The sequence below is a fragment of the Egretta garzetta genome, unplaced genomic scaffold, assembly GCF_000687185.1.
Source record: "Egretta garzetta isolate BGI_Z169 unplaced genomic scaffold, ASM68718v1 scaffold56, whole genome shotgun sequence".
Classification (NCBI taxonomy): Eukaryota; Metazoa; Chordata; class Aves; order Pelecaniformes; family Ardeidae; genus Egretta; species Egretta garzetta.
Genome location: NW_009260182.1, coordinates 10,683,416 through 10,705,426, shown reverse-complemented (window position 1 = coordinate 10,705,426; position 22,011 = coordinate 10,683,416). Strand labels below are relative to the sequence as shown.

At 39.4% G+C, this 22,011-nt stretch overlaps 1 protein-coding gene across 1 annotated transcript; it reads left to right on the top strand.

The window, feature by feature from the left end:
- The first annotated feature begins 7,765 nt into the window (after nt 1-7,765).
- On the top strand, nt 7,766-21,692 carry HTR7 (5-hydroxytryptamine receptor 7). Its single transcript, XM_035897409.1, has 3 exons — nt 7,766-7,806; nt 11,426-12,172; nt 21,656-21,692. Exons 1-3 carry the CDS (start codon nt 7,766-7,768, stop codon nt 21,690-21,692), a joined length of 825 nt encoding a protein of 274 aa, XP_035753302.1.
- The last annotated feature ends 319 nt before the right edge of the window (nt 21,693-22,011 follow it).

Below are 22,011 nucleotides of genomic sequence, written 5' to 3'. Positions count from 1 at the left end.
TTAATTTTGTGGTGAACATTTACAGTTTTTACATACCCGGCCTAACAGAACATAGCAAAATCTTTGTGGGATTTTTGACAAATTCAGATCTGCCTTCAGGCCAGATGGACTATGCCCAGAATGTCCAAGTTAGATTAGTTCTGTATGGAGATTCACCCATAATCACTATATAGGTGCTCATTAGGGTTCTTGCAAAATTGCTGTCACGGAGAAGCAAAGAGGAGAATTTGGACCAGGTCCTCCCAGTGTTTTTCCTGTCTCTTCAGAGAGAGGAAGAGAAAGAAGGGGGAGGAGGGAAGAAGTATTCTAGAGGGGGGTTGTTCCTTAAGTGCCCTGTCTAGAAATATTATGTTTAAATTGTTTGTATTCGAGGAAGGAAGAGAGGGGAGATAAATATCAGCACATTTAAATAGCTATTCCCTGAAGATACTTTGTTTTAATATAGTGGTATTATCAGTTCAATGGGCTGAGATTTTTCATTTCATTCATCACTTATACTGTGGAAGCTTCTGAAATGCTTCATTTAATTGTACTGAAGACATTAGTCATGATTTTCTAGTTAAAATTGTAGGAGGCTTTCATTTTGAAACACCATTATAACTTTCAAAATAATTCCTTTTGAGCTGATGTTTAGTGTCAATCCAAGCATGACTCATGTAAGTGAAGTTGGAGAAAATCACTGTAGCCATTTCTACTTTATGGGAGTCTGACAAAGGTTTTCTTTTTTTAAAAGACAGTTTTCCATAGCTCTGAAATCAAGCCCCCACACATTTTAGTTGAAGGTATCTGTTAGCTTACCTCCAGCAACACAAAAACCCCCTGGTTATGCAACTAGAGCACCAACCTTGGCTTGCGATGACCCAGTGACCAGGGTCCATAGGCTTATGTTGTGGTCCTGGGCAGGCCACTTCAGCTGCATCTAAAGGGACAGCTTGGTATGTTCAGGGCAAACCCTGATATTCGGGTTCCCTGATCACCCAGAGTAGAGCTCTCTGCAGCTCCCTGTGCGTTTAAGCTTTCTCCCACAAAAAGCAAGGGGCACCGGAGGCCTGAACCTTATGCCAGTATGGTGTCAGGAAACAGCCAGAGCCCTCAGCTGGGCGCAGGGACTTGGGACTTCTGCATTTTTGTGTTGTTGAACCAGACATCCTTGTACTGGTTTGGCAACCTCCTCCTCCTGCTGAGAACCATCTAAAGGACTGGTGTCCCATCCCCAATCTGAGTCTCCACCACTTGTCCTGAGAAACTCTCCAGGCCACCTCAGCTGCATCCATGTAGGCACCCTCCCGTGTGCGTCTGCAGGACCTCCAGCACCCTCTCAAGGTCCTCCTAGAATTTGCTCTGGTTTTGGCTTGTTTGTACCACATCCATCCTGGGACCCACCTTGCTGCCAGATACAAAGGGGTCATCTGGGGTGTGTGTGTGCATGTACCTGCACACACATGGGAGGAGGACGTGGCAGACTGATGCATTGGCCAAAATATAGACACAGATCCTGTGGGCTATCAGCCTGCCTCATTACTCACCTAAGGGATGTTTGTGCTGGTGTCTGGCAGGGTACGGAATTGAGAGAAAACACATTGCAATTTTTATTAGAGCCTACTTGAATGCTTGCACAGAACAGGATGGTCCCAGGACTGAGGCATGTCTGGTGGTTGTCTCCTGGCATGTCTCCTCTGGCCTGGCTGAAGCCAGAAGGCTGGCCTGCAATCACCAGTGCTTGTCTTTGCCACAAGACAACACCAGTCAGGATATGGGAGGATGAGAGATCTGAGCTCTGTTAATAACTTGTGAGCTTGACAACTAAAACCCTTTCTGAAAGCAGTAAGAGGGAAAAATTAATATGTTAGAAGTACCATGGAATCTGGCAAAACCCTGAAATCTTTATTGGCTTTGACAATAGCCCTGGGCGTGAGGGACAAGAGGTGTAAGATGGGGGGAACCTGAAAGAGGAAAACGAGGATTTTCCAGTTCCTAATCTGCAAAACATATTTTTTTCCATTCCTCTGCTTTCTTTTGCTCAGGAACTGACTCTGTTTCACAGAGCCAGAATTTCATCTCAGCTGGTGCTTCAGGGAAACACATCTTTGCTTAGAGTTACTCTCCCCTGCAGGGAAGGCAAAGCAGCAAATAAACCTTTTCCTATCAGCAAATATCAACTGCATGGAGTGCTTCTGCCCATCAACTGGGCAACTTGGGTTATCCTGATGACATCCAGCTCTCATGTTTTTCTTTACTGGTTGGCCCACAGGATCAAATTAAGTTCAGGGATTTGAACCTTGTCTTCAGTTGTATAAGGTGGCTCAGGCCAATGAGCAAATTAATCTTCTAAGGCTTTGGATCCTCTAAACATGTAGGCATTCAGCAAAAGATCATGGTTAATGCCTGTCTTCTGACCGACTGTAGTCGCCAGGAGGACAGTGAGGTTTATCATGCAGGAGATAGAAATGCTTGGGAATAAGGATCGGAACGCGAGATTAACTCCTCAGGAACTAAGACCACCATAAAGGTGACTTCTAGTGCTAAAGCATTCCTCCCCAATTCTGTTATTACAAAGAAGAAAGAACAGAGCTATGTCATTTCCTTTCCAGTGCCTTACTGGCATCCAGCGGTCTGCTCCTTCATCCAATTCATTCACTTGCTGTTTCAGATTCTCTAGACTTACAAAAGGAGGACAAACATAAGTAACTCCCAGTACACCTCTGTCTCTTTTTCTCTCAAGTCCCATGTAACACTATTAAGCAATATTTCAAGTCAAGCCCCATCCCTCCTCAGTGGTTTCTGAACTGTACGCATTGATGCTCACGGTGTCCTCTGCTGCTCCTCAAGCTCACTGCCAGTGCCACCTCCCTCCAGTCGTGAGAAATCATTTACTTGTCATCCTCAGGTTCATTTTCCCTTTTCAGATTTACCAGTTCTCCTCTACCATACAAAAGGCCATGTGAGATAAAACCTCTTCCATAGCTTTCTTCCAACCTGAAATTCTTTTTTACTGCATACCAAATCCAAAACAAACATTGCAACATAACCAGACAGAAATGAGAACGTTATTTCTCTGTAATTCTTTTCTAGAACAAAGCTTTTCCTAGCTTAGTCTTCTCAGACAGTATCAGAAGGCTAAAATATCTTCTTTGCCCCCTCAGAAACAGGCCAGGCATCTTGTAATAACTTACAAAATGGCAAACTGCACCATACACATAAAGATGAAAAAATAGTCACATAAGACAGACATCAGTCTACCTGTAATTAGATACTCAGACGGGTACAACGGTTGACTTTTCCTATGTGTGACTTGCCCAGATCTAGAGAGCTTTTGAAGTGTTACAGATTATCTATCAAGAAGTGGGGTGAGAAGCACTTTTGAGCTCTGTATATAATTAAGCCTATTGCGCTCAGTAAGCAAACCACACTTATATACAGGAAACCAGAGATAACGAAACCCATGAAGTCAGAATTCAGACATGAAAAAGTTTGAAAATAGGAAGTCTTCCATTACAGCATGCAACTTAATTCTGAGTATCTCGTTGCTAAAACCTTTTCAGCTTTCAGATGCATCGAGATTCTAGGAGGCTGGTGAAGCATGGAATGGGCTGAAATCCATTTCCATTCTTATGTCTTTTACTTTTCAGCCATTGGTGAAGACAGGAGAAAGGAAAATACACACGTAGTGTTTTCTTAAAAGACAATTAATAAGCATGTTTAGTCTATAATATAAAATACGTTATTTGGGTAATTGCAAAATATTGGCTAGGAAATACATAGTATCTAATATTCAGGCAGTGTTGCAAGATAAACATCAGCAACTACATGTTGGGACCTTTTCTTCCAAGCAGCATATCATTTGCAATGGAAAACCAAAGGCTACCAAACAGTTTTGTCAGGAAGCTAGGAACAGGGTGGTGACTGGTGACAAATACTTTGACAGTCATGCAGGGGGAAAATGAAAGGCAAAGGGTGAGTACAGGTAAAAGAAATTTGCCAAGGTCTGAAAGGAAAGACAAATATGGTTCCAGAAATTACGACTAAGATAATGGAAGTTGAATGGAAAGACGTTACACATCTCTTTCTAGCAATATGGTTGTTGTGGACTTCTTGGAATGAAAACAGAATACATCCCCCCATCCATGAGATGGATGTCTTAGATCAGTAGGCAAAAATGAAGAGGGGAAAAATGCAGAGCTAAGAGAGAAATAGAAATAAGGCAGGGCAAGAAAATGAAGTAAAAATAGAATGAGTGAAATAAAAGAACGAAAAATGAGCTAAAATAACTAAGAAAAATATGAAGCTCTAAAGTTACGGAATATAAGAGGAAGAAAGTCCATGAAAGTACAGGGAAACTGAAAGAAATGTAAGAGAGGAGAACATAATCTTCTACTATGCAAATTACATTCCTTTAGAATGAACAGATATTTAATTTTGATTGACTTAATCCTCCCCCAGTGCCAGGAAAGCCTACACTTCTTGACTTTCATCAAAAATACAATTATTTTTGAGAAAAAGAAAAATCAAGTCAGAACATTTACTATGTACAATAAAAGTATAGTACTGCATTCAGTATATGCCCACCCTAACAGTGGGAATGAATATCTTCCTTTTGTGAAGATGTAAGGAATTCTATCTAATCAAGAGCAAGAAGGAGAATAATAGAAAGCGTTAACCTTGCTGAAAGCAAACCAAATATTTCATCCTCGTTCTTCCAAGTTTCAAAATTAAAGTGTCACTGTTTCAGTAATAAGAATAATGATGAAATTGCGTGAAACGAGGAGCATAAGAATTTAAAACAATAGATACCAAAACATACATTTAAGATCTTTCACATTACTGCATTCAACATCAACTGAGAAGGATGAAGCAGAGATTTAACCATTTCTAGCAAACGCAATTAAGATGTGGAAGCTGGCCAACTGTTCTAAGACTTTTTATAAACTTGTACTACTTCACTACGTAGAAAAGATGCAACATTTAACTAGATAGAGCACCGAACTAGTTGAACAAAGTCTTTTTTTCCTCTACGGAGTAATGGTTTGATTTTGTTAGTCCTGATGTCTCGCTCTTAACATTGCATGATATCGAACATTTAGGTTTTAAAGTGATCTAATTCATATTCTGAAAGCTGTTGTATATGCAATGAAATCAGTAACTTTGTTCGCTTCTGGGAAGTAGAAAAGTATTTTACTGCCTCCAAAATGTCCTCCCCTTCCCAGACCGTGCACTGCCAGTTACCATGATGCGATTGCGAGGCCTGCGAGGTATTGCAGGAAGGCGGGTGTCAATACTGCCATACAGCAAATAACAAGGTTAGTGTTCACGTTATAACACCATAGCTGTGCACTGTAATGCTCGTGTCTCAGCACTTAAGTCTTTTTATATTTCTATCCCTTTAGTTCCATCTCAATTACTGAAACACTCGATGGGGATGGTATTTCCCTAGTCAGTTTGTATACCTTATTCTATTTAAAAGCAGGTCTGTGGGACAGAGCATCTCTTGCTTAGTGTAAACACAGCATCTCTGAAAAGAGAGCAGTTTGTTAGGTGGTTTGACACAGCTGAAACAGACATAATAGGTGTGATCGGTGTTTCATCTTGTTACATGTACATTTAATTTACTGTTTAATGCATCAAAGTATACGAAAAAATCTAGATCGATCACTATATTAGCAAGAATATTTCTGAACACTGGACAACTTTTAGGAATGCCATCATGCTCCTACTCTTGTGAAGTGTCTATTAATATTGCACTGAATTAAACAGAAAAAGTATGAAAGATCATAAGAGAATCACAGCCACTGAAGGAAGATCAGTAGATCAGCATCATTCTTCAAAATAAGTTATTATTGCAGGTGAATCGTTAGACAGGATTCTATAGCTGTGGCTTGGCAAAGAAACTAATACAAGGAGATGTGTACTGAAGCCAGAAAGCTGCTGTACTACAAAAAGAGCAGAAAAGCAAAGTAGTAAGCATTTTTGTCTTTCAAATAAAACAGCTTTATGACTCCTTTAAAATACAAAAATAGAAAGAAGTGAAAGAACCTCAGGTTAGGGGCAACTCCTAGTGAAATGGTGACAACAGAACAATCTGTCAAGATTCCTGGTAGAAATAGCTATAATACACATCTGTATCATTTCCAGTACAATGTTTCTAGTTCTATTCCACTGTAACCCAATCTGCTTCATAAAAGCAAAGTCAGACAGTGAAAGATGCTAAGCTGGTTCTGGAATAATTGTCTGTTAAATCAGGTCAGTGAATTCTGAGAAATGAACATGGACTAATTAAAACAGAACTCTATCTGCCTATAAAGTACATGGAGATCAGAGGCAAAGGATTTACATGCGTGTGCTTCAAAAGTTGCATAAGTGCTCCCACTGTCATGATGCATTCAATTTATTGTTGGGTTGGGCAGGAGGCTTCAAAACTATTTTAATGCTTTTAGCTGTTAGGTTTTCTATTACTCTCTGACTTGGCTCACAGTGAGAAGCAAGTCCTTTTACTTTTTTCTTCATCTTTTAGCCATATAACAGAGGTAATAAGGAAGAATTTTGGACGCAGGATCCCAAATTGGACCATGCTATTACTATTTTCTTTCTGTTATTGAAGTTGATGTAGCTGTTAAGTCTCAGTTGGCTTTCTGGATATTCCAAAAGGTGGGAGGACTAGACCCATCTCAAAGTTTCCAGTGTAGCTATGAATAATTCATCAATTTTACAGTTTAAATATTACAGCTATGTTTAGCTTTCTCATGAACAAACACAAAGAAAAGGAAATTAACTTTGTGCTGAAAAAAAATCAGGTTCATACCACAGAAAAAAAAGTCATGCCTGGTTAACCTGAAGTGCTACCATGCCTGGCACTGCTGCTTTTTTTCTTCTTGGAGTAAGAACTGACATCTTTTCTATGTCTACAAAATAGTTTGCTAATCAATTCAGCCACAAATGGAAAGTTATTCACATGAAGGCAATGAGAAAGATCTTCCTGAAAAGTTCTTCTAGTAGTAGATACCTGTGTAAACTCACTTCATGGTAGTGCAAATAAAGCAAATTACTTTTCACAGTTCCCTAGATTAGAGAATGAAATAAATATATTTTCAAGAAAAGAAATTTTATCGAACCTGTCTTATTTTTTAATGTAGTAACATCTAGTGGGACACGGTGGCAGTCTGGTTTGATAATCACCGTGCGAGCAGTAATGTATGACAGCCAGCACAGCAAGCAGATAGCTGAGACAAATGTAAATGGGAAGAGGGAATACAAAGAGTCACAGAAAGACAAGAACATGCCAGAAACAGGCATCAGGCCCTGTGGATGCCTCTTTCCTCTGCCATATACCATTGTGGTTTCCATATACGTTACATCCTAGCACTTGCTAAAACGTTTAATGTATTGAGCACACTGTAGTAAGAAATGCTGGTGTGATCTACAGTTCAAATAGCAATGGAGACCTTTAGCCCTTTAGCCCTTTAGGATAAAAACTGTTCTGTGTAGTCGTTGTAGTGCATCAGTATCAAAAAAGCCAGAAGGAAAAAACCCACAAACCGTCTGCTCCCAGGAGCAGTCCTATACAGTTATAATGGTTTTATAGTAAATTGTCTGTAACAATTGCCTGCCATTAAATTGCAACAATTTAGAGGTACTGGGAAAGCATAATGGATCAGAGGGAGCCAAATTTTTATTAAGCAAAAGGAAAGAAAGGGCTTGTTCATTTACCTTTTCCATTGTTGGTGTTCTGTGGGTGAATGCGGCACAAGGCGATCATTCACAATAACCGGCGATGGCGCCCGCGAAGGAGGACGCTCTTTACCCCCCACCTATGTTTGAACAGGACTCCAGAAAGACAAGGAATAATTTTTCCTCCCTAGAGCTGGGCACCCTGCGCGGGCCTCACACCTGAATGGGACCATGGCACATGGGTTGGTTTCTGATCCTGCAGCAGGGAAGAGGAGACACTGAAGAAATCATAAAAAACTAACCCAGAATGGGGATGTGCTCATGTGTTTACATGCATTTGTTTAAGACAAAATTCACCCTGTCCCTCACCGTGTGTCTTCTGTTGATCTATGTTGTCTGCTCGTATTTTGAGCAATTTGAGCAAGGGGCCTTTTTCTAGATTTCAGTCATGTGGTACAAAAAAAGTTCCCATCATTTGTGTTGGGGTTTTTTTATTCTATACTCTAGATACTAGTGCCAGTTTCTCCTCATTTTTCTCCACTCACCCAGCAGTCTTTCTTCTTGGAACAGCAGCAGGACTGTGACTGCAGTATGTCTCATGCTTCTCATAGAGTTCCCCTATAGCTGTTTATGTAGCATCCTTCACTTCAGTGTTCTGCATCCCGCATCAGGCAACGCTGGAGGAGAAATGCCATGACCAGAGGCTGTGCATTTGCAATACTGTGCTTTTGGGGAGTAACCTAGATATAGTCTTCGTTATGCTGGGTGTAATATGCATACATACCCTGTCTGGCAGAACCTTGTATTCAAGAAATTCAGAGGAGGAAGAATAGGAAATAGCATTGCCCTTATTTAAAAAGTGAGAACTGAAGCACAGTTTCTTCCCCACCAAGATCAAAATTTACATCTGTGGCATGTAAAAGGAACAAATCTCAGAATAACAAGTCTGAGACACTTGCTTCTTGTGGGGGATAGCTGAGACACATGAACTGGGCTTCTTGAGGAATTTGACTTCATACTTTCCCAGCAGTAAGGCCTCAAGGTGTTGCATATTTTTGGAATGGTATGTTAAGTTCAGCTGATTTACCTTTAGTAATTTTTTATGAAAAGCAGTAATTAAAGATGAAGCATTACAAAGCTTATTTTTGCACACAATACTTTTGAAGTTCATGAAGCTATTAAGTCTTGGACACTCTCTAGTGTATTAGACAACATTAGTGATTTACATTATTTTGAAGTTGCAAGTAAGTTTTCAAGGGTAATGGATTTCATATAGAGAGATAAAAAGATAAAGTTCCTTCAATTACGCCTGCTGACTTTTTTTCCCCCTATCATACTACATTTAGCAAAATGGATAAGGCAGAAAGGGTGCTGGTGTGTTTTTATGTTAATTAATGTATTTTAATTTCAAATAGTATTTTTGAAGCTCAGATAGCTTCCAAAAAAGCAGTGCCAGGGCAAAACTAATGAATTTTAATTCTTTTCAGTATACTTCTGCTTTCATGAATTCTTTTTATTATGTTCCGATGCCTGAGAATGCAGCAGTAGGCATTCAGAGCATGAAGCCCACAGATCTGATTTTTACAGAAATCCGGTTTAACTTTTTTAGCTACATAATAAAGCTCACCTCGCAAGTGTGTTATTTTTAATGACCAATTGGGTAATAGCTAGAAAAATACGTACTTCAGGAAAGTGGACCAACTTTTTAAAGATTTTTTTTTAAACAGCACATTGTAAGTGACAAGTAAGCTTTCTGCACAAAAGATGCATTTAACTCTTTTGCAGCCAAACCCCGCTATTCTCAGACAAATTTTAAGGGTGTGCCGGCTCTTGTCTCAGAAGGGCTGCAGCTAATAACTTACCCCTGCTCAGGTACATTACTTAGAGCAGAACGATGTATCCCTTAGGTAGTTAAACTCTGGAACTTCACTGCTTTAACCCTACTCGTCTACATCTTGGAGTGCCTTGGAAAACTCAGCTCCTTGGCAGCGCAGTTTTGGCCGTGATGCTGTGAAACAGAAATCTCCACGGACTCTATAGTATGCCCACAGCTTCCAGAGCTGCTGTGGTGACTATATTCTAATGCTAACGTTGAGGTCCACGAGAAACAGCCTTTTCTAATAGCATGGTCCATGTATCACACTGCTGTAATCCCAGCCAATTTTAATAACTGCTCCCCTGGCCTGCTGTAATTCACTTGTGCGTGCTGTCAGGAATAGGACACAAAAAACCAGTTTGGTCCTTTGTATAATGCTTGCCAGATCAAGTAATATAAAAATCAATGATGTTCTTGAGAAGGATTTTTGTTACTCATCAGAACAGGTCATGAAATGATGCTGCTTTATCCTTCCAAAACTGTAGCGTACCTGAGCGCTTGTATAAAAGCAGCAGCACTGGCCATAATTTACTGCATTGCAGTAAAATCAACAGTGCAGCATTCCACAGAGCCAGGCAAATACTCATATTTGATTTGCTAGGTGAATAGAGAAAGAAAAAATGCTCAGGATAAAAAGAGTTTTAATCACGTTACTATACTTCTTGTTTGTAACCCTCCAAAACCTTCACTGTGTAACTAAACACTGGTACCTCTCGAAACCAAAATGTTGTTCTGAAAACTGGTTAGAAACCATTTCTTTTACAAGTAACAAAGTGAATCACACTGATTTTTCTCAAAATTCTTTCTTTTGAGGGGAGAAAAAAAAAGAACAATTTGAGAAGTTAACGGTAACTCATAGGGAAGTTCCAGTTGAGCAGAAACCAAATTTCAAAGTAAAAACATTAGGTGTAAAAAAAAAAAGGCAGCATCCAATTCCATCTAATAGAAACTCTTCATAGGTAGAAAGAAAATAAAAAAATTTTCTGTAGTTGAGAGTAAACACAAACTTAGTATATTGCTGTGCAGTTGCATAGGGCTGTAGTGTGGGTTTTTTTTTTTTTTAATTAGAAAAAAATACAAAGTTTTAAGCTATCACAGTTTAGGAAACGTAGAAGTTGTCAACAAATGACTCTTTTTTTTTTTTTTAAATCTATGAAAACTCGACACATTATAAACATTTTTCTTGTCTGCTTACAGTCTACCACCCTAAACTTAGCTTCTGGTAAAACTATGGGTTTTGGGCCAGGCCTTCTTGAACTGGCACTGTGATAAGTTGTTATTTTGTTCAGTAAAAGTTTAAATGTTGAATAAATATAATTTCTTTCTAATTAAATGATGATAAAAAGAATTATTGTAGTATTGAAATAATCTACTCTTGGCATAAGTTTGCAGTTTGTTGTTCCCCTCTGAAACACGAAGGTAAGAAAGACAACCCATCATCTCAGTTCAGCAGCAGGCATGACTGTGTGCGTGTTTTAATATAACGTGTGCTCAGTACAAAAAGGGGTAGGCTTTGCAGAGAGAGCATTCATCTGTACTCCTGGATTTCCTTAGTTAGCCAAGTAAAATTTAGGTTTCAGAATTTCCTTAAAAGCCAAAAAATTAGTTATCTGCACGAAAATTTTACAAATTAATTAAAATTAGAGTCTGTTGTGGTCAATGGGAGATTTCCTTCTAGAATAAAAGACCCTTTACACAGAATATCAATAATAAATTTTCAAATGAAAGACACATGAATTTACAAGTTTGAAATAAATCCAGCGAGAGGACTGAAAAATGTAAAATAGAAACCTTAGCCAAAGACGTTTTGGTTTAGGGCAGACTGCGTGAAATAACTTTCATCCGTGAACCACTGCACTGCATAGTAACTGTATGTTATCATTCTAGGTACCTGGGAATAACGAGACCGCTTACGTATCCTGTAAGGCAGAACGGGAAGTGTATGGCCAAAATGATCCTGTGCGTATGGCTCTTATCTGCCTCTATCACTATCCCCCCACTCTTTGGTTGGGCCCAAAACGTAAACGATGAAAAGGTTTGTTTGATCAGTCAAGACTTCGGCTACACCATTTACTCCACGGCAGTTGCATTTTATATTCCAATGTCGGTGATGCTTTTCATGTACTACCAGATTTACAAAGCTGCCAAGAGGAGTGCTGCTAAACACAAGTTTGCTGGATTTCCCCGGCCAGAAGAAATGGAAGGGATTTCTATGAATGGAGTTGTAAAACTGCACAAGGAATCTGAAGAATGTACTAATTTTTCACGTCTCCTAAAGCATGACAAGAAAAACATTTCCATCTTTAAAAGAGAACAGAAAGCTGCCACTACGCTTGGGATTATTGTTGGGGCTTTCACTGTCTGCTGGCTGCCCTTCTTCCTCCTCTCAACCGCCAGGCCCTTCATCTGTGGTACAGCATGCAGCTGTATCCCACTGTGGGTTGAGAGAACATTTCTATGGTTGGGTTATGCAAACTCTCTCATTAACCCTTTTATATATGCCTTCTTCAATCGGGACTTGAGGACAACTTACCGCAACCTACTGCAATGCAGATACAGGAATATCAATCGGAAACTGTCAGCTGCAGGGATGCATGAGGCTCTGAAGCTTGCAGAAAAACCAGAATTTGTTCTGTAAGGTCACTCATCTTTACTATGATAATTTATTGTTTCACCACATTAGTTTTTTCTCCACAGATTTGAAAGAAGGGTTATAGGAAGAACCAGGCTTCTTGAGCACCGTTAATGAGGTCATCAAGAAACTGGAAGGTAGCAAGGTTAATTCCTGTACAGCCCACCAGTCCTAGCAAGCCTGGAGAAACAAGACGACCATATAAAGAATGTGGGTCTAAGAGGACCAGAAAGGGGGAGGGGTAAAAGGTGGTGCAGAATGTTTGAGTTGCTAATGAGGAAAGAGCAAAGTTGGCCTAACCCATTTGTTTGGCCCTTGGCCCCAAACAACTTTTAGTGGGTCTGAATGTTGGATGCATCTTGTATCCTAGAGATTTTTGCTATAACAAAGACCTAAGGATTGTGAAAAGTTCATTATAATTCATTTCTTTCCACTTTTTTATTATGAAAATAAACCATTTAAAGATGAAGCTGGAACAAAGAACTTGTATTGGTTAGAAAAACTCTATTATAAAAAAACCCCATGTCCATTAAATGTTAATTTCCTGGATTGCCTGGAAATAAACTATTTTGTGAAATTTAATGTTGCCTTTGCACAGCAACTATGGCACTGAAAGAATATGTTACAATTGCAATGTGAATACAAGAGTTTGAGTAAAGTCACAGGGACCTACATCTACTTCTGCATACAGTCATGCAGCACAATTAGCTGCCATGCTGCTATGCGCATTACACCAGGTGGAGGTCTTATCCTAGATTGCTAACAGAACAAATACGCCTGACTACAGTTTATTTCAGGAGCTGTCTGGTCTTTATCCATCTTTTCTTTCTTTAATTCTCTTGGCTTTATCAGTTGAGCCCTTCTCTAATCTAGATGAAGACTCTCTGTTCAACGCTTGGTTTCTGTTGATGCATGGCTAGTCCTCGTTCCACTTCAGTAGTTAATTTATTGTCTATTTGAAAGCTTTTCTTGCTTCTTGGGATTTCTTTCTGTTTTGAAGTCGGTAAGGAAAAAATAAACTGAGGACATGATGACATTCATAGACATCTGGACTTTATCCTTACAAACTGATTTTGGTCATCACTTCTGCTCAAAATGATTTAAAGCCTTGCCTTGTGCAAGAATCAAGATCATTTATTGTTTCTAGTTCTAGTTGTTTCCCCCCACCACTGCAGTTCATCCAAGTATGTGAGTCTGCTTTTCCTGGCTTTGGTAACAAAGCTCTTCCCTCAGCGGAGCAGGGTCAAGTGTTAGAACAATGGTTTTCTTTTTCACTTAATAAATGCATTAATTATATTAATATATTAGTAGTAATGTATTAATATAAAATGCACTAATTATGTAATATATTGCTATAATAACATAAAATAATAACAGCTCATAAGAACAAGATGCTTTCTCTGGGCCGAGTTTGCACCATGTTCCAGATGAAGCACAGGGTGTGCGAGTGAACTGAGATGGTTTCAGTGCTCGATCTACTTTTCAGACCTTGGGGCATCGCTGAGGAGACAACGTGCTTATTATCAAGTTGCCTCAGTAGCAAATCACATTTTAGGCTAACTCGTGTCTCCACTTTCTCAAAATGGCTTAAATGAATTCAGAGGTGTTAATTTGGACTAAGTAGCAAGAAGCTTGCGCCAGATCCCTTATTCAAAGCATACAATCACTGCAAACACCTGAGCTTCTAAGTGGTAGGTGCACAAAGTCTGGATTGATGTGCTGAGCTAGGTGTACTGCAACAAGCTTAAGCCATTTTAAATGGATTAATACACTAGGATACATACAGTAGGAAAGACATTTTGGCCTCATTTTTAGTGAAGGATCATAGTCTTGTAATAATAAGAGATAGGCTATAGCTCAGCTTCAAAAAAGTTTTCTAAGAAGTTTCAAATTGATTTGGAACAGTCTGATTTCATTTAAATACTCCAAAAGTATTATGTGCAGAAGGACAAGAAGAGAATTTGGCCCAGAATACCCACAAGCTCTGTAGTATGGAGTAAAGCTCATGTTAATTCAAGCATATTTTCCATATTCAAAATAAAATTAATGATGTTTCTGACTTTGTTACCTATCAGAGTAGCATTTTTTGAGTACCTAGTGTGAGGAGTTTTCACAGGCTTCTGTAATTTTCCCCCCTATATAGGATATATAGGAAAATATACAAATAAATATATCTATGAGCGTTCCAAGTGGGATTATAAAACTCTGAAGCTGATTTCAGAATTCTGGGCAGAAGTTTCAGCCATTTTTATTCTGCAGGGAAGTCTGAGAAGTCCTGTTTCCTCCAAATAAGAATTTATATATTTTTAAAATTAAATATAGAAGTGTCTTATGAGTCAGAAATTGACATTTGCCCAACTGTCACTAAAGGCAATTGCTTTCCTCTGGGAAAGCATCCTGCAGGACTCCACCTCTCCTCTACCATCTGTTTCAGGTAATGAAAGCCCAGGAACGAACAAGAGTTGTTATGGGCTGGGTGTCAGTCCTTGAAGTTTCTGGAGATAAACAGCCACCTTTCATCTCTGGATATGTTTGGAAAGAAAAGAAAAAAATATGTTTCTTCATACAGCCAAAACAAGACACAGTTATGTGGCAAATGGAAGCTGTTGTTGGATGGAGCTGTATTTGAGAGAAAAAGGAAAGTTGAGAAGATGAGAAAAACGTCCCATTACCCAAACACACGGGGAATAATGGTGTTGAGGAGAGGAGACAGCTTCAGACAGATTTCTAACTGAAAGAGGCTTAGATAAGAAGCATAAGGAAATAATTGCCTGGGTTCAAGAACAGGACTTTTTACTTTTTAAAAAGATAAATAGAACTGTACCAAAATAACTAACTACAGCAGTAATATTTTTTTTTTAATTAGATAATTCACTACTGATCTGACAAAGAGGTAATGTGTCAATGAGTGAATGAGAAGTCTACATCGTCATGTGTGCAGCCTTATATGTGTTAGTACCAAGCCCTAAAAGAGATCACACCCTTGGTCTGGGCATCCTTTCCCATGTTTCTAGGAGAAAGTGAGGGAGGCGAATCAGATGAATGGGGTTGTGAAAAAAAAAGTGGTGATACCAAACTCCCAGAACAAGCCAGAGCATAGGGAGGCCAGCAGAACACTAACTGAATGAAGAGAGGAAAAAGAGAAAGGTAAGATATGGTAAGAAGGTATGATAAGAAAGGTAAGACACAGAAGCAGTTCTAAGTTTCAGACTTGTGATTAGATGTTTGCTTTTGGGAAAACATGCAAAAGTGTAGAGGCGACAAGGGTAGGTATCCAAGATTTTGAGGATAAAGACACAAACCTCTTCTAAAGTATGCTTGTACAATCCCAGTGAAAAGACTGTTGCTACCTCATTGCTTAAAGGGGAGCTGGGCTCTGCAAGTCAGCGCTGCTCTGGATTTAGCAAAACTCTATTTAAAAAAAAATATTTTATTTTTTAATAGCAGCATGAAGTGAATCTTGACTTTAGGTAAGATCTGTCAAGACGTAAAAGCAATGACATCTAAGCCAATCTTTCTTTTTAAGAAACAGTGCACATTGTCTACTGTAGTCACAGAAGGATGTGGATGACAGTGACAGCTAACTCTCCAACCCAACTCCTGGGAAATATGGAAGGTTTCAGCTATCTCATCCTTAAGTCACAGTCTAAGATGTGAGAAGTCCCATGTTAACTACAGAGTGTGAAAGACCTGAAATGCTGGACAACCTCAGGTTTTCTACGAAGGTAGCTGTCACTTTGTGCAACATTTGAGTGTTTGACAAGAAAGGTTGGAGTGGGTCCCTAGGTGCGCGGTGCAGCACAGTCTGGAAAACAAGAAAGCCTAGAAAAAGCTATCCTAGAGAGTAGGTTTGCCCATTGACTATAGTGCAGAACCGGCCTTACCCCAGCTGGACTTTGTCTGAGGAAACTCAACACAGTGTTTATCATCAGCTACAGTACCACATGCAGCATTTCTTACTGCTGTACATCCTAGACCATCTTTCTACCAGCCCGTAGTTCTGAAATTGGTTTCTAGCCACTCACGTGATTTCTGTATAGTGATGGTGGCAGGAAAATGGGACCAAATTTTGCTTCCATTTACTGCACTGGCAAGCTCTTTTAAACAGCTGTGCTTAGTTCATGCATATGTTGTACTTGTGTTTGCTTTCCAGGATCTCACAAGGCTATTTGGCCCTTTTGCTTCCCCTGTATCTCTTGAGTGGGAATTTACCTCTCCTTAGTCAGGGAGGGGAGGAGTCACCACAATGCATTTTTAGGTTAGAGCATTTTTTTGCTTTTCTGGGGAAACGTAGGTGACTACACTGGCTCAGGGGATGATCACTCAGCTATATAATACCTAAACACTGGGACAAACAAGGTGATACTGGGAAATGCTCAGGCAGTGATTTCAGAGTGATTACCACAGCCTGTGCTGGGGCTGGGGAAGCCGGGAAGCAGCTATGCAGCTGCTGCCAGCATCAAGCCCGTCCCTTCATCCCACTCAGGCAGCCACCCGGTCCTCAGCTGCAGCTGGAGATCTTCAATTGCTGCCAAATTATCTAGACATCAACACAGGGAGATGCCAGGCAGACCTTCTTTATTTTGTATGTCTCTCTGTTCACCTCTAAAGCACACGTAAAGATTCTCAAGAGCAGCCATTGAGTGAGTCAGTTCCCTAAAAAGAGCCTTAGTCGCAGCTCTGCCAAAGACCCTTCCCCGAGCCCACCTTTCAGTATCACAAACACATTTTACCCAAGATAAACATCAGCTGTGGCCAAAATAAAAGCCAAAGAGGAAGGCTCTGAAAGGGGCATAAAAAACCCTAACCTTTACACGGTTCATGATGTGGTATTAGCAATACGCTATCTATAATTTATCCACAAAGGTAACACTGGCTCTCAACAGATCCCAGGTGAGGGGGTCCTGGATGAGCCTCTGTTACTTGAAACATTCCTTCCGTAGCACACCTTGTGCCAGTAATACAGCAGCCAATGTATGGGTTGTACTTTACCAGAAAGTCCCTTGCATCCTTCTAGTCTTATCCTGCTCAGGTGCACCACATTTATGTCACTTTTCCTCAATAAACAGGGCAGAAAGCAGCTTTCAGTAGGGGATTTAGATGAATAGACTTAGACGGAACAGTTCTCCTCAGTGTAAGCAATGCCCTTGAAGCAGAGTTCGAGAGAATGGTTTTGTGAAGAGGTTGGTTTGGTTAGTTCTGCAGCCTTCCCTGCCCGCCCTGCACCCTTCCATCTCCGTTTCTTTCTTTTGAGTTAATTACTCGGTGTCAAATCAGCAACTGTTGCTCAGAGGTTCTCAAGTGTCACATATGACCATTTCTTCATTGCCATCCCTGCTGACAACCGTCTTTGTAAATATACTTCTAGCCTACCATAAAGCACCCTCCCATGTTGCAGTAGCAGGTAATCTGCAGTAGAACTGGGCAGTAACAAGATGCAGCATCCCCTAGGGTATTTTTCCTCCTCGTTCAAATAAAACTGAAAGTTTTGTAGCGCTATCAATAAGTCATGAAAACTGTACTCCCCTTGCTCGCTTGGTACTGCTTTTTGGAGCGAGACCATCTGTGGCAGAAGCCTCATTCCTAACATTTTCTGCCAGCTCCTGCAGTCTACCAGCCTGTACGTCTAATACTGTAGCATGGTGTTGGCACTTACCAAACTCCTCTATTTAGCAAGAGTCTAACTGGGTAATGATAGAAATAGCAGAGTGGTAAAACACATGAATTTATGATAATAACTCATTATTGTATGTCTATTGCTTCACACTTCAGTTACATGAAAGGAAAAGCAATGTTTTTCATGCTCTGTTCTGACGACTTACTAGGTAGCACCACGTGCAGAAAGATACGTCAAACAGTGGGAAATAAAACTACTACAATGAGACAGAAAGAAGGGAATTATTTATCAAATTAATACTATAAACAATGCAGACAGAGTCCATTCACTCCCTCCCCTCTGCTTTATGGCAGGAAAATGAATTTCCAGGCAGCCTCTGCTCCAAACACTGGTGTCAGGGCAGCATTAGAAGAATATTGAGGTAAATTTTGGGATCACTGACCAAGATGCTGTAGGTACAGGACTGGAAGGTGTGTTGAAGCAATGCCATTTGTTCTGGTCCTCTCCTCTAGCTGTCAACTTAGCTTTCCATATTATTTTTCTTATCTTCCAGGAAAAACTATTCAGACTATGATAGTCTCAGAAAATGTGCAAGATCAGTGTGTTGTCAAACACTGTTCACAGTTTGCTCAAGAATCAGTTCTCGTCTTTTAAAACAATGTTTCTCAGGAAGATGTGGGGAGAGAGAAGGAAGAAAATTCAGAGACATGGGGAATAGTCTTAACGTGCAAAATTATTAATATCCTGGAATAGAACACATTCAACCCTTATTTCAAAGGGTGAGGAGGTAGGAATGGTGAGGACTGGATTATTTTTAAGAGGAAGGCTCAAGCAAATGAAAAAAAAAAATGTAGTCTAAGAAACACTGCATTAGAAGAACAGTCTTTGCATCATGCAACAAATACAAACATATTCATCTTTACTGATTTTAAGCTCTCAAGTAGTTATTGCCACTAAAGAGTGGGTTTGGCATGACTTGGAAGTGAATTAACACTGTTTTCTATGCCTGCTTTCTAAACATTTTGCCAAATAGACCTGCCATTCCTCACATCCTCTATTCTGGCTCCCATTTTACCTGCCTGGCTGCATTGCCAAACCCCTTCTCATGTAGCAGTATTTCCAGTAGGCAGAGTGGCTTTTACTCACTGAAAGCTGAAAGATGCTTATGATTCCCAGATTAAGCTTTCTCTGCTGCAAGCAAAAAAAAAAAACCAACCAACCCTGAGATATTGTGTTTTCTTAAAGATATTAATATACAGTTACTGCAGGGTATAATATTTTGATGATTTATAATTTTGTGACTTTACTGATTGAAATTATTATTTCTGTCATCTATGATCTTTCACATTATAATATTTTGATGATTTATAATTTTGTGACTTCACTGATTGAAATTATTTCTGTCATCTATGATCTTTCACACAGAACCTGTCAAGTCACTTCAGAAAAAAACCCGCATACAGATGTATCAAAGTTTCCAGAAGAGACCAATGCACTTCTATAAACCAACCTACCAGACTGAATAAATATTTTGCTTTTAGTTCTCTATCTACTCAGTCAAAAACAACAATATGTCATTAATTCAGCAGTTGTGTGGTCTTTGCTAGTTCCAGAAAATTGTGTTTACAATGTACTTATTTTTACTTTCTGTGAGAGAAGAGAAAGAAAGTATACACTGTAGTATGCTTGTTCAGTCCTTCTGGAGAATCTATATTTTAAAGAGTGGAAAAATATAGCAGAACATATCTGGATAAACTCTGTAATGTCTCAGAAAACTTTGCATCTTTGGCTAATCTAGCCAGGATTTCTGCAGGTCTCTGATAAAACAGCAGAGATTCATCAGTCAAATCTGCTATCCTGAAGGTGGTTGCAAGGAAAAGATCAAATTGGGCAAATTAAACGACCGTTTACTTCACAACAATAGCTGCAAAAGCAAAATCACCCTATCCAGTAGGTGTAAAAACAATGATGATGTTTTGGTAACCTCAACACTTTAAACAGCTCAATGACAACACATTACAGCTGCCTCACAGAAACACAGAAATCAGTAGCTCCGTGGTATGTGCTTCCAAACCGAGCAAGAGCTACTTATCCCAAATTCTGAGGCTGTTTTCCTTGCATATTTAATTAACAGAGACTTTCACTAAGGAATGCTGGAACAAGTTGCTGTGGTTTTGTGGTCTTGTAAAATCATTTTACCTTAGCATGTGTTTGCTGTAAGGAGGACGTACACATTCTCTATACTGATACGCTATCAAGGACATATTCAAGGTATCTACTGCCTTGCCAAGCTAAGGCATTAAAGAAACCCAAACTTTATCCCAACAGAGGAGAAATAACAGAAATAATTAAAAAGTAGCATGGGGACCAAACAAGCACAGAGAGCTTGAAACCTTTTGGATATTTCATTGGGAGCATGCAGAAAGCCTATCTGTTCCTTGCAGAATACTTGTAGTTTTTTCGCTTGTGTACAGTAAGCTTTTTTGACAAATCCATAAATTATGTTTCTCTTTTCAAACAAGGCAGTAAATACAGCAAGTACTGTGAAAATCATGCTAACCTTTAACTTGCAATTATAAAAACAAATTATCTAACTGAACATTCGAAGTTAATGCTGTAAAATACCATTTTTTTTAAAAAAAACCAAACCACCCTAGTCTTCTCTTTCCAAAATAATTCCCCGTCTGCCCAGAAAACAGCAAATATCTTCAGCACCAAAATGTTTGGAATTACAAAGATTTATAAAAGCAAATTTTTAGCCATAATAATGAACTAACTTTTGTCCCTATATTTTCTTTAAAGTTGTTCCTCCAATGCAATACATGAACAGAAAATAACGTTTCTTAAGGCAAATCATATGAAGTCCAGAATTTTATTCTGGCTTTAAAAAACACCTACAATTAGCTAAAACATAATGTTTTAAAAAAATCCTTGCTTTGCTTTATAGCTAGAGTTTTGAACTTGGATATAATTACCTGGTCAGTTCTCAAAAGTTCCTACCTACCCGTCTTCCTTCAATTTGGATCCATTTTTGCCAAGATGCACTTTCATTTACTACAATATTTGACTGAATGCAGGTTTGTCTGTAAAAGTGCCTGCTCCTGATACATTTACTGATGGGAATAATTCCATGATTTCAATAGGGGTACTATAATGAGACGAAGGAGTACCTTGCTGTGTGCTACAGCCAGGCAGAACTGGGCTTGGGATGCCCTGAAAACCTGTCTTGTAATCTCACAGATGTTTCTTTTACAATATTTCAGCCTGGTTACTATAGAGGATTGGTTCTTCCCTTCACCAAACTTGAGAAGGGAGGCAGGAATTTTCCCTATTTGTAATTAGAGTGATGGTGTTACAGGTAGGATAAAATAAACTGCCATCGCAGCTAAGACGTGTATTCCGTGCAAAGCTTTTGCAGTAATTATTTGTCTATAGACAATTTTATGAGATTGAGGGAGAAGCCTTCGTTATTGCTCCCTGTCTCGCATGCGTGACGTCTCCACGAGCAGTGACACATGCTTAGGCTTGTGCTACCACCAGAGGCTGGAAAGCTGGGCCAGATGTGGGGCTCGGTAAAACCAGCTACATCTTCTGAAGCCGTTTGCAGCTTCTGCAACTGAATCGTGGGGACTTCCTCAGTTCTCACAGCAACCCAAAAATGTGATGAGTACAAAGGACTTGAAAACACCAGAACCCTCCTCTTTCCCCTAGCTTCCTCCTTTGTACAAGACCCCTGAGAATTACCTCATTAGCCATGATCTAAGTGCCTCTTAAGAAATGTTTCCATTTATTTCAGTGGTATCTGGATTGGGACTTTTAGTTGCTCCAAGACATTTCTCATCTAACTCATCCACTTTTTTAAAAACAGGAGAAATTCTGGTTTCTCCAGGGAAAAAGAGTCATGACCAAATGAGCATCAAAGTATCCAGAAAAAGCCGAGCCAGAACTACAAGAAGAAAAACCGAAGAGTTGGCTTCTGAAGAATTGGATAGATTTATGAAATGTACTTCATCATCTTTTGATAGGAATGTGCTAAAAATACTCAATGAGCTCAATACATTACATTAAATACATTTCTATTGGAAGTAGTCACATCCTGTTTGTTACGGAGAAAAGTGCTGCTATATACAAATGAAAATAGTTTTCTGCCTGAAAAAGCCAAATCATTTCAGCAATAAGAGCTTGGCACACGGGGTGGAGAAAAAAAAGTGCAACTAAAACTCA

Bases quoted from the DNA above. Each gene is read 5' to 3' on its own strand.
- HTR7 (XM_035897409.1), top strand. From the start codon at position 7,766: ATGGCGCCCGCGAAGGAGGACGCTCTTTACCCCCCACCTAT. The intron at 7,807-11,425 runs GTTTGAACAGGA...TTATCATTCTAG, and splicing joins GCTCTTTACCCCCCACCTAT to GTACCTGGGAATAACGAGAC. The intron at 12,173-21,655 runs GTAAGGTCACTC...TTTTAAAAACAG, and splicing joins GAAAAACCAGAATTTGTTCT to GAGAAATTCTGGTTTCTCCA.